This window comes from Chanodichthys erythropterus, chromosome 11, assembly GCF_024489055.1.
Source record: "Chanodichthys erythropterus isolate Z2021 chromosome 11, ASM2448905v1, whole genome shotgun sequence".
In the NCBI taxonomy this organism is placed as follows: domain Eukaryota; kingdom Metazoa; phylum Chordata; class Actinopteri; order Cypriniformes; family Xenocyprididae; genus Chanodichthys; species Chanodichthys erythropterus.
In genome coordinates, this window is record NC_090231.1 from 37,742,750 (window position 1) to 37,755,891 (window position 13,142).

Genomic DNA, 13,142 nt, shown 5'->3' on the forward strand with positions numbered 1-13,142 from the left:
GACCACCTGTGCATGAAACATAATATGGTGTGACATTATATGTTGGGACTGGGAGGGTATTTTGCAAGCCATGCTGTCAGACATACCATATCATATAGAGTGTGTTTAAATAACAAAATAGAAAACAATATTTGCATTACAAATAATTATTGTTACATTATGGTTTCAACACCAACCCTTTTTTGTAATAACTCATTATCCTTAGAATTGTAAAGGATTGTTTTTAGGCCTATAAAGCATTTGCCTTTGAAAATCTATAGGCTTAGTTTAACAATATACAGTGCATATCTCATGGTTAAACATCCAAGTTTAAGTGTACATTTATATAGAATATACGATTCACACCATATGGCAGGTTCTTACACATCCAGAAAAACATGAAAGGGATTTTTTGACAGAGAAAAGGAGATTTTTTTTTTCTTTTTTTAAAAATAAGCATACAAGTAAATACACTTGTAAACTCACAACAGTTGTTATCAATGTTATCAAAAAAAAAAAAATAATAAAAAAATATACAGTACAGTCCAAAAGTTTGGAACCACTAAGATTTTTAATGTTTTTAAAAGAAGTTTCGTCTGCTCACCAAGGCTACATTTATTTAATTAAAAATACAGTAAAAACAGTAATATTGTGAAATATTATTACAATTTAAAATAACTGTTTTCTATTTGAATATATTTCACAAAGTAATATGCTGATCTGCTGCTCAAGAAAGATTTCATGTGTACAACTGTACAAAATATTTGTGTACAATATTTTTTTCAGTATTATTTGATGAATAGAAAGTTCAAAAGAACAGTGTTTATCTGAAATCTAATCTTTTGTAACATTATAAATGTCTTTACTGACACTTTTGATTGATTTAATGCATCCTTGCTGAATAAAAGTATTCATCTCTTTAAATTCTTTAAAAAAAAATAAAAATAAAAATTCTTACTGACCCCAAACTTTAGAACGGTAGTGTATAATGCTACAGAAGCTTTGTATTTCAGATAAATGCTGTTCTTTTGAACTTTCTATTCATCAAGGAATCCTGAAAAAAACTACACAACTGTTTTCAACATTGAAAATAATCATAAATGTTTATTAAGCAGAAGATCATCATATTAGAATGATTTCTGAAGGATCATGTGACACTGAAGACTGGAGTAATGATGCTGAAAATTCAGCTTTGCATTACAGGAATAAATTACTTTGTCAAATATATATTTAAATAGTACACAGTTATTTTAAATTGTAATAATATTTCACAATATTACTGTTTTTTACTGTATTTTTAATTAAATAAATGTAGCCTTGGTGGGCAGACGAAACTTCTTTTAAAAACATTAAAAATTTTAGTGGTTCCAAACTTTTGGACTGTGTATATATATATATATATATATATATATATATATATATATATATATATATATATATATATATATATATATATATAGACAAACAAAAAGGAAAAAAACATTGAGACCGGGGTAATAGATAATTTATAACAAAACAAATTGAGAAAAAAAAGTCTTCTCTTTTTCCCCCTCCCTTTTATATACAGTCAAAACAAAAATTATTCAGACGTTTTTGATATTTTTGATATATTTTTACTAGTGGGTGCAGGACACTATAGTTCATTTATGTAAAAAAAAGTAAACTGTGACATATTATACCCAAAAATGCTTCATACAGTGGATGACCAGTAAAACTGATAAATTATTCAGACACTTTGACCTGACCATGTTTTGCTAAAGTGTTATCTCAACATAATTAAGATTAATGTTTTCAGACACAGTTTAACTCTGAGATCTTGTCATATTTTATTACCATTTTTTAAAACTATAGTAAATAAACTGTATTAAAGAATGAAATGTTCAAGGTGTCTGAATAAATGTTGGTTTGACAGTAGGCCACCAGCACACAATCAAATATTATAAAAATGTATAAATATGATACAATGTTATGTAGCCTGCTATACCGTGTGATGGATTTTAAGAATTTGACATTGCTGGAAGTAGAAATAATATCCAAATAATAATTTAAAAAGGGCTTTATAGACAAAACAATCGCACTTACAGTATGAAAAAATAAATCTTCGCTGGAAAAATAAATAGATTTATTATAAAATACTTGCCTCTTAGATTCTTGTCAAAATTAGAAAAGCCAAATGATCCTTATTTAGGCTAAAACGAAAAACTGTCAAAAAAAGAAGCAAAAACAATCAAACAGAATTTTCTCTAAAAAGTGATTAACTGTGTGCAAAAAAAAAAAAAAAAAAAAAAGATGGGGGACAGACTCATCTACAACTCCACAAAAGGAGCAGTGAATCCTTTTTTATTATTATTTAATATAATTTAATATTTGTGACCCGATCTGGCGAAATAAGTCGGAAGTCGCAACGTTCTATTTTAAGATATGGGCCGATAATGTGGAAAAACAATGAAAAAATCGATTTTTTTTTTTTTTTTTTTTTTTAAGGTAATTTCAAAGAACAGACTTTCAAAAATAATCTCCCAAAGTTTCGTAGTCCAGATAATTGAGTAAAGGTATTTAAATGGCTATTAAATTTGACATGGTTTTACTAAATTCGCTGGAAATGAACTTCTCAACTCCTCTCGTCACTTATGAGCATTTCCCGGTATCCCCTGAAACGTCATTATCTCTGCTCTACAAATATGGTGTTACACGTTGTATAGAACCAATCAAAAAGCTTAGAAATGTAAACACACTGACCTAAACGCTGATTTTTAACAATGGGAAGCCCCGTTTCGACTGACAGGCACGCGATCGGTCCAGCGCTCCTCCTGTCAGTCTAGCGCACCTTATAAAATAAAACTCCCATTTGCGTGTCTCTCTTTAAAAGCCAATAAAAATTGAATCCATATAGGTAGCACAAAAATTCTTTTTGCATACAAAACCAAAGACTTTAAACTTTCATATCAAGACTCCAACATGCTTCTGTTGTGTTGTTTTCACCCTCTAATGAGTCTGAGTAATATGCGTCTACGACAAAAATAGCACAGCAGCTAACTGAATACAAGTGTGTATATTTCACGTGCTCATAACTTCATGAAAAATGCACAGATCATAAAAATGACATATCAATATTTAAAGCAGATTCTCAAGATTAAAATGAATCCAAAATCAATATAACATATTGCGTTGATCACAAGATATTACTCACGAAATTATTTAACATACTTGGCTAAAAACATGTCTCTCATCTCTCCGGGATGCAGTGTGTATCCAATGTTCCCGGACCCATCCATGTTCGTTTTCCAACGTGGAATAACACATAATAGATATAATTGTAAAGCTTAGAATCCCATCTTTTTAATGCATCTAACCATTTTGTAAAACTCCTAACGAGTGCTGAGAAGCACCTCTAAACCGGAGTTTACCGCCCGTTGGCGCCACCTGGCTGCGGAAAAAATGAACAATTTTTCAAACTATTCTTTATAATATCACCACGAAATTTGAACCAGATGCAGCTCACATATAGGAGAGCATCACCAAAAAAGATTTTTTAGCGATCTTATTGTGTTCCTGAGTTATTCCATGTCAAATAAAAAAAGAAAAATTATTTTTAAAAAATTATATATATTTTTTGTCTTTTATCAGCTGTTTCTCAGCAAGATAATGTCCAAATGTAACGTAATTTATATTTTCTTAAATTTTAAAATGTTTTCTATCAAATGATGCCTACCTTTTGACTCTCCTTGCTAAAGTTTTGGAGTTATGAGTCTTTACTTTTGTGTGTGCCGCTCAGAAAAGAAAAAAAAAAGAACTCTAAAAAAGCCTTCAGGTCTTAAAGGGTTAATTCAAATAAATACTTTAAAATAATTTGAGCTTCAGCCTGGTTTAATAGCATATATATATATATATATATATATAATATAAATATAAATATAAATGTCTTTGGTCATATTAAGCTGTAAAATAAATAGTTTATCCCTTTAAATGCAATGGATTTTGAAAGATATCAACAAAAAAACTGGCAAAAAACTTTAAAAGCGATTTTCTCAGGTTTTCAATTGGAAAAAGAGGGCAGACGACCATAATTAAAATGGGTATATCTTTAAAAACATTCAAGGTATGACTTTGACTAGGATATCATTTTAAAGCTTATTGTCTCATCTTTCCATTGATACCAAAATCTCAATTTTGAAATTTGGGTCACTGTGACTCATTTTGCTGGATCAGGTCACATTTATTTAATATAAAGACTGACAGGGTAAAATCGATGTAAAAATTTAAAAGCTAGCCTACCTCTTTTAACCTTATTAGTGATTAGATATTTGTGGGTTAAATGTCCTTACTTGCCCTCACCAACATGGCGAACTGTGGCCGTTCTTACGCTGAACGAGTCGCTTTTAAATGACGCAGCATATTACAGCACATGAGATGACAGCCCTACTGCAAAGGCAGCAGTTTAGAGGTAGTTTTCTCTTTCATATTCGTAATTCTGCTATTTTTGAAGTAAATTATCACTATTTTATGGGCCATTTTATAACATACGTCGGTATGCTCGTTTATGGTGTTTTGTATATTTTGATAGTCAGACTCTGAATCCAGCTGTTGTTTGTGAACTTATTAAGACGTAGATATCTTAAGTTAACCTGTATTGCATGTTAAATAATATGAAAGTAATACCTTTAAACAATAAAATAACTGTCAAAGCTCATGATACCACAGGCAAAAGTGGCATAAAGGCTGTTAGTTGCCATCTTTGGTAGAAAGCTATTCTAGGCATCATAGTCGCGGTTAAACGCTCATACGGTAACCACAAATTGTGTCTAAATTTGAACGGGTTTTGTTACATCGGTGTGTAGGTGTTCTTTTTAATTGTACGAGTTCTTCTCTACATGGCGATTCATCTCAGTGACTCGAATCTTTTGAATCAGTTCACTTAAAAGATTCGCCCACGGTTTCGACCAGTGGCCCTATATAAACAAGTAATTTGACTATTCTCTTTAGCAATTCTTTAAAAATCTTTAAAAATTAAAATAAAAATCTTATTACCCTTTATTACAACATGTATACATAAGGCTCCAGAAAGGTTTTATGCAACATGTCATTTTAACGTTGTTGAGCATCTTTTCTCAAGCCCAAATAAACTATGAATTTCAAACACATTCTTGTATAATTTTAACTGAATGTTCTGTCATGTTTACACAATAGTAGTGGAGATATCCAAATCTGTTGAGTTAAAAACTGTCTCTCAATATTATTTGCTACTCCAGGATCTTCAGATTAAATGGCCACAGATATGGCCAGTGCGCCTGCAGTGCAGGAGAGAAGCCATGAATGTGCAAATGATGAAAATGAATCTGCAAAGGATGAAAATGAGACCGTACAGACTGGAGAAACTGAAACACTGTCTAAAAGACAAAGGAAAAGACTTCTTAAGAATCAACAATGGGAAGAACAGAGAGAACTTCGCAAGTAAGCAGTGTTGTTTTTGTATTATTTATACACTTAGAGTTTTTTTATTAATATTCTGAATGAGCTTTTATTTTAATTTAGTTTCAGCAGTTTTAGTGCTTGTGAAATAGTACTTTTATTTCAGTTAGTATTATCATTAGTATTATATAGGTTTTTTTGTCTAATACTTACATTTTATTTCAGTTAATGATTTGTTATAGTTTATCAAAAATAACAGCACTGCAAGTAACCATTCAAAATGATGAGACACAAGGCAAAACTGTTTGCTCTACTAATACATGGTCAAACGGCTCATGCTTATAGTATTTTAATATGACGAGACATTCTATAATTCAGGGTACGTTTCACCTCAGCAAAAAGAGTAAAAACAATATGCTTTCTAAATAAAACAATAACAGTAACATAGTTTACAATTTCACCCTTTTTCTTCATAATTTCAATGGCAGGCCTTGTCTGGCCAACCAAGTGTTATTTTCTCGACCTGGTTAACCTCACATTTTAAGATCTATTTGAATATATCTACGTAAATATATTGCAAACCATAACAATGTGCCCAACGTAGTTGATGGGCAATTAATGGTGCAATATGTAAGATGTCCGCTAGAGGTCACTAGAGGCCTATTCAAAACAAAGGCGTAGCTTGATGACGTTTGAGCGCGGAATCTTGGGACATGTGGTCTCCATCTCAACGGACGGTGCAAAAAAAAGAAGAGGGATAGGACTTGTAAAGAAAACATGAGCATGGATGTGATTATTAACAGTACTGTAGTATGAAGCAGATCGGGATTGTGTGTTGTGGAGCTGAACGAGGAGCTGGAGCTGGATTGAGCAACACATGCCTCACGAGCAGCAGAACTTTTACTATGCCACAGTCGCTGGCGACGCTTCTACTTTTCCGGTTATGAGTATGAGTTAACACAGCTCTGTTTATCATATTAGATACATTTGAGTGTGTTAAAAATGACGTTATACTCTGTGCGTTCGCTCGGCGGCTGCTGTGAGATACTTGTTGCACACTGCAGTAAGATAGATCGATTTTAGAATATCAAATTAAATATTCAATGTCTTGTGTTGATAAATGGCATGCAATTAATTTTCAAACGTATTGTATGGTGGAGAAAATTCTGTATTACTGTTACTAAAAATAAAGCTGCATCTGATTATGCTATGTTAGCTACTTCACAAAATAGTGTTTTTCTCTGAGGCAGGGTAAAGCATGGTACTCTCGGAAAATCAAGAAAACTATATTTAAACAATAAGACTAAACAAGTTTACCTATATAACAATAATTAGATTTCTGTCTATAAATATATCGAAACAGTTGTTCGCTTGTCTATTAAAACGTGTAATATTGTAAAGCGTCTTTGGTGTTTCCATGGTTTCTACAAAATAAAACCGGAAAGGGTAATGCGGGTATGACGCAATTGACAGGCGACTCCTCACACGTCCCGTAGCCTTGGCTAAAATTGCAATTTTCTCACGATTTACAAATAGTTGTAAACATTTGAGATATTGTAAGTACTCAAGTGAACAAAATATATAACAGATTTTAGTAGTGGATTTTATTCTAGTGGATTTTGGATATTTTACTGCAAAATTCTTACATATTACACCTTTAATAGACTCCTTGACAATAGTTCATTAGAGATAAAACATAGAAAAAAAGTATAATATATACCATAATGTGTTCAAAATATCTGCTGCAGAAGAAAATGACATTACATGATGCTGGTCACATGGTTTTGGGATAAACCGTTTTTTAAATTTTCAAGGGATGTTTGGTTAGTAACATAATTGACAGAATTTTTGCGGACATAAAATGAAATATTTTCTTATTGGAAAGAAAATTAAATGTAAACCCTACATTATAGAATGTCCCAGGAGCTTTAATTGTCCCTTGTCATAGTGCTGTTGGGGTTTAATGTGTTTTTCCCCCCTGGATGTACAGACAGAAGCGGAAAGAGAGAAAACAGCAGAGGAAACTCGAGAGACAAGCGCAGGCTGATGACGGAGTGGAGTGGACAGGAAAGAAGCGTTTGCGCAGGTCGGCAGAGCCCAGCTCTCTCAGACTGGTCATAGACTGCAGCTTTGATAACCTCATGATGCTCAAGGTGAGCTCTGCCCCTTCACAACATCTGCAACAACTTCAGTAAAAGGCTTCTTACAACTCTCTTTGCTCAACTTTCATAATGCAATTTAACTGTTGCACTGAAAAATCTTGTTGAAAGGTATTTTAAAGAACTAAATTTAATAAAGCTTGCATATTTATTTCTTATTGAGTAGGATGTAAAGAAACTTCACAAGCAGATTCAGAGGTGCTATGCTGAGAACAGACGCACCCTACATCCCGTACAGGCAAATGTTTCCTTCATATAAATATATATATTTATTGAAAATGTGATTTTTAAAATCAAACTTAAAGCCTTAACAGCCTTTTCATATTTACAGTTTTACCTCACAAGTCATGGCGGTCAGTTAAAGCAAATCATGGACGAAATTAACAAAGGCTGGGTCAACTGGAAGGTAAGTTGTGACACTACTAATAATACATTTTACAAATATTTATTTTGTCCACACTTTTGTAAAGTCATCTGACAGTCAACTGCTGTCACAAAACTATTGTTTGCTGCAGATGTCTTAGCAAGACAAAAACGTGAAAAATAGTTTTTTTTCAATGCACAAAACTCTTTTGTGGTCTTGTTAATGATCTTTTGTATATTTTTAAACCAACCGTCATCCACACAAGAAGAAAACTCATTAATTATGCACAAATCATGATTCTTAATGCAAATTTTATCTGAAAGGGGATGAGCTATATGAGAACATTTGATGTATGAAAGTTGGATAATGGAAAGCGATGCCTTTAACACATGTAATTTCAATGTGGTGTAGGATGTCCATGTCAAGCCTGAAGCATTTCATGAAATCATGAACAAGGACGACCTTGTCTACCTCACGTCTGATTCACCCAATGTGCTGCAAGAGCTGGATGAAGCCAAAGCCTATGTGATTGGAGGTCTAGTGGACCACAACCACCATAAGGTGAGTGGCTTGTTACAGTTAGAACTGAAAAAGGAAATTTACCATAAGTCAGTGTAAAGTTCATGGCACTGTTTTATCTCCTGATAGTCACAGAAAGTAATTTCACTGGCCCTGCTTGCAAAGAGATTTTATTCTGAGCTGAATATAGGGTGGCACTCGTCAGAAGTTTTTATTTTTACACTGAAGTCATTACAAGCTCTTGGTTTTGGTGAATTCAAATGCTTTATTACAGGGAATCACATTTGGTCGAGCCCAAGAGCTTGGCATTGCTCATGCTCAGCTTCCTCTGGGCAGTTTCGTCAAGATGAATAGTCGCAAGGTGCTGGCTGTCAATCATGGTGAGATGCCCTTTTTTACATTCTCTCTAAACCCTGTTTACACCTGGTATTATATGTTTTGGTTGATCGGATCACAAGTGGACGAGGGAGACACATTCCCGTTTACACCTGGTGTATCAGTCTGTCTCTTTTTTCCACTTTCAACCACTCCTGTCCTGATTTCTTTGGGGGGAGGGCCTATAGATGGGTAAATGTATGAGCTTATAAGCATTTGCTTATATCATTTACATATAAACACGAAAGGAGATGACGAAAAAACATATGGAGAGGAGCATACCAAATGGGTCTTCAGCCAACAAAGTTTAAATTCCGTCTGGCTAGCGTGCTTCCCATAATGTTTATGCAGTAGGTCAGTAGGCAGAGAGTAGGTGGTCTTTTGTGGCTCTTTGTATGCATTTGACAACATGAGTGTCTACACTACAGAAGCAGTCCAGTCAAAACATTTTCGACCACCTCTGGAACTGGTCAAAAGTGGATGAGCTCAAAACATTTTAGACCCCTTTACACCTGTATTTAGCGTCATCCACTTGATAAAATCACTTCTTAAAGGATTAGTTCACCCAAAAATTTAAATTCTGTCATTTATTACTCATTCTCATGCCGTTCCACACCTGTAAGACCTTTGTTAATCTTCAGAACGCAAATTAAGATATTTTTGTTGAAATCCGATGGCTCTGTGAGGCCTGCATAGGGAGCAATGACATTTCCTCTCTCAAGATCCATAAAGGTACTAAAAACATATTTAAATCAGTTCATGTGAGTACAGTGGGTCAATATTAATATTAAAAGCGATGAGAATATTTTGGGAGCGCCAAAAAAAACCGAAATAACGACTTTAGTGATGGCCTATTTCAAAACACTGCTTCAGGAAGATTTAGAGCACAAATGAATCAGCGTATCGAATCATGATTCAGATCGCTTGTCAAACCACCAAACGGCTGAAATTACGTGACTTTGGCGCTCCGAACCTCTGATTCGACATGCTGATTCATAACGCTCAGAAGCTTCCTGAAGCAGTGTTTTGAAATCGGCCATCACTATATAAGTCCTTATTTAGTTTTTTTTGGCACACCAAAAGTATTCTCGTCGCTTTATCATATTAATATTGAACCACTGTACTCACATGAACTGATTTAAATATGTTTTTAGTACCTTTATGGATCTTGAGAGAGGAAATGTCATTGCTCCCTATGCAGGCCTCACTGAGCCATCGGATTTCAACAAAAATATCTTAATTTGTGTTCCGAAGATTAACGAAGGTCTTACGGGTGTGAAACGGCATGAAGGTGAGTAATGACAGAATTGAACTAACCATTTAGTGTCAGGTGTAAACAGATATCCATTCAAATGACATCTCTTCTGTACTGTATGGAGGTTTCTACCATGGAATGAAAAATAAATAGTGGTAATTGTGTCTTTATCTCACAATTCTGTCTTTTTTTTTTTTGCAATTCGCACATTATTACTCAGAATCGTGAGTTTATATCTCACAATTCTGAGAAAAAAAAAGTCAGAATTGCAAGTTTATATCCTGCAGTTCTGACTTTTTTTCTCGCAGAATTGTGAGATATAAACTTAAAAAGTTATAAAGTCAGAATTGTGAGCTGACTTTTTTTTTCTTAGAATTGGGATATAAACGCGATCATCACGTAAACGATTGGCCCTCTGGCTTGTCAATCACTGCCATGACGTTCCTTGTGAGAGACGAGCGCGGCTGTGCGCTCCAGTAACTTTCCACACTCCACAGGCGCCGCATGCGATGTTTTTGTCAGGAGACAGGAGTAACAACTGCAGATTATGAGTTACCTGCGGTGAGTCCGACATAATGAATCCACGAACACGACACAGCGAATGCCGGTGGTAAACACTCGTGTTCAAATACTCGTGCAAGAGTTTTGGGAGGCGTTCCCTCGAAAGGAGGGGGGTTGTTCTTACGCATGCACTCATTTCAGAAACTCACTAACAGTCTTTGGTTTCTCAGTCGACGAAAAGATCCTCTTTAGCACCTTTTAAATAGTTCCTTTTTTTTTCCTTTTTCTTTTTTTTTTTATTCTATGGTGGAAACAAGCTTCCATAGTAATATACTACTTTTAAGTTTCCTGCTAGAAATTAACATCATTTTCTGTCCTGCTGCAGTTTTTGAGATCATCCTAGCGTTCCTGGAGAAACGAGACTGGCAGGAAGCTTTCTTTACTGTTCTGCCACAGAGGAAGGGAGCTGTGCCAGTGGGCCAAGAGAACAAGCTCGGAGAGGAAGACTCTGATGAAGACTCAGACACAGAACCTCCAACCTCAGAAAGGGGAACGGACTCAAAGGACCAATCAGATAGCAAACAAGAAGAGAACAAACCTTTACTAAACCAATCAGATTCCAGCGAGCGAAACACAGCATAGAGACGTAACATATTTGTGCCATTTCATCTTTTTTTTTTTGCTAATTTTTAATTGGTTGTTTTCTGATGTTTTTCCTTTTAGTTTATTAATATCTCAGTTTGAAGTTTGAGAAGCTTGGACTTTTTGTTGAAATATCTTATGATTATTATTATTATTTTTTTTTATGTTTTCCATTAAAAAATAATAGTTTAAATCTTGTCAAAAGAAAATAAATAAACAATTCCAGTATTACTACTAGTTTTAGAACAATGAGGCTTTTGTTCATTGTAAACATTTGATGCCTTTGACCAGCTGATGTAGAGAATATTTTTATCCTATAAATTCATACTGTTGACAAAAGTGTAGATTTGCTATATTGCCTTAAATCGCATTCCTGCAGTTAAAAGGATAAAAATGAAACAGAACTGAGAAACAGAATCTGCATATTTTGCTGTTCTGCCACAGTGGGGATTTGTACCTTTGGGCCAAGAAAACAAGCTCGAACACGGCAAGATTTAGATATAAGCCACCCAATCTCAGAAAAGAAAAAAAGATCAATCAGACAGCAAAAGGAAGGTACACAAAACTCTGTTAAAACAGTCAGATTCCAGTAAAAGGAATATAATAAGTAGGGAGAAACTTGATATTCAGTCTTTTTTTCATTTTGCATTTGTTTTGCTTTCATATGTTTGTTCAGTTTAAGTTTAATGAAATCTCACATGCATTTGAGATGCTAATGCATTTAGATGTTTTTGTTGAAACAAATTTGATATAGAATGTTGCTTTTTCAGCCTCAGACATTTAAAAGGAAAATGTTTAGTTTAATTCTTAATAAATATAGTATTACATTATGTGCAATACTATAATATGTATACTACAGTATATTTTATATGTTGTGAGTTAGGGAAAGTTGCTTTTAAAATAATGCGTTACAATATTGTGTTACTCTGTAAAAAGTAACTAATTGCGTTATTTAGTTACTGTTCGTGGAAAGTAATCTGTTACATTTGTGTTACTTTTTCTCACATAGACTAGGCCTTGGCAAATGTAACGGCCCTATCGCACCAAAAGTGAAATGAATAAGCCTCAGGCTGGAGGAAATGCAAATTCACGTCTGTACAGTAGAGGGCGCAGCTCAAACAACCTGTCAGCTGTGCTGCCATTCTGAATTGCAGAACTGAATCATCCAAGAAATTGGTTAATAAAATTGAGGTCTATATTTGTATTATTTAACATATTTAATTATTTGCAGCTTTGCTTAATATTCTGAGTTTGCATTTCATTGTTTTTATTTATTTTGAAGAACACTAAATCTGTCTTTGTGCAAGTGAGATGAAGAAATGCACGTTCACATTTAGTCTAGAACTACAATAACCATCATGTTTACACAGCGCCTCTGCACCTCACTCCTGATTTCTGTCAACATGGGGACAGGAGAGGTGTCAGTCAATAAGACTTGCGTAATATGTTACTCTACTAGTTCCTTGAAAAAGTAATCTGATCACCTAACTCACATTAATTGTAATGCGTTACCCCCAACACTGCAGCTAATAGACCTAAATGTAGTTAAATGATAAGAATATTTATTATTGTGGATCACTCTATAGTGCATAACTGCAGACATGCTTGTGTTTTGAAGCAATAAGTTTTGCATTATATTTGAAAATTACTCAAATTGTCCCCTAGATGTCAGTATACACCTATACTTGATTTCATCAAATAAACTTGAATTATTAGTTTGATTTAAATTAAAAGAAAAAAAATAGAAGGTATGATGAGATTTAATAGACACAAATCTTGATTTCTGTTTTCAAATGCAGTACATAAACATATATTCATAGACATATATTAAAATCACAGTGTATTTCTTTTATGAGAGCTTTCTTTATGATGGTCTTTTTCAGCTCAAACCCTCATTTGGAACACTATTCCGTTGAACACAGTAAAACTGCCCCGGGCT

At 33.9% G+C, this 13,142-nt stretch overlaps 1 protein-coding gene across 2 annotated transcripts; it reads left to right on the top strand.

Annotated features, from left to right (window-relative positions):
- The first annotated feature begins 4,370 nt into the window (after positions 1-4,370).
- trmt10a (tRNA methyltransferase 10A) lies at positions 4,371-12,389 on the top strand. 2 transcript variants are annotated; one of them, XM_067400925.1, is made up of 8 exons: positions 4,371-4,423; positions 5,229-5,430; positions 7,379-7,541; positions 7,714-7,785; positions 7,879-7,953; positions 8,323-8,472; positions 8,705-8,810; positions 10,947-12,389. In XM_067400925.1, exons 2-8 carry the CDS (start codon positions 5,243-5,245, stop codon positions 11,201-11,203), a joined length of 1,011 nt encoding a protein of 336 aa, XP_067257026.1. In that variant the 5' UTR covers positions 4,371-4,423; positions 5,229-5,242; the 3' UTR covers positions 11,204-12,389. The 2 variants fall into 2 exon arrangements, with proteins under 2 accessions (XP_067257026.1, XP_067257027.1); XM_067400926.1 differs by having other exon boundaries at positions 7,714-7,779.
- Positions 12,390-13,142: the final 753 nt, after the last annotated feature.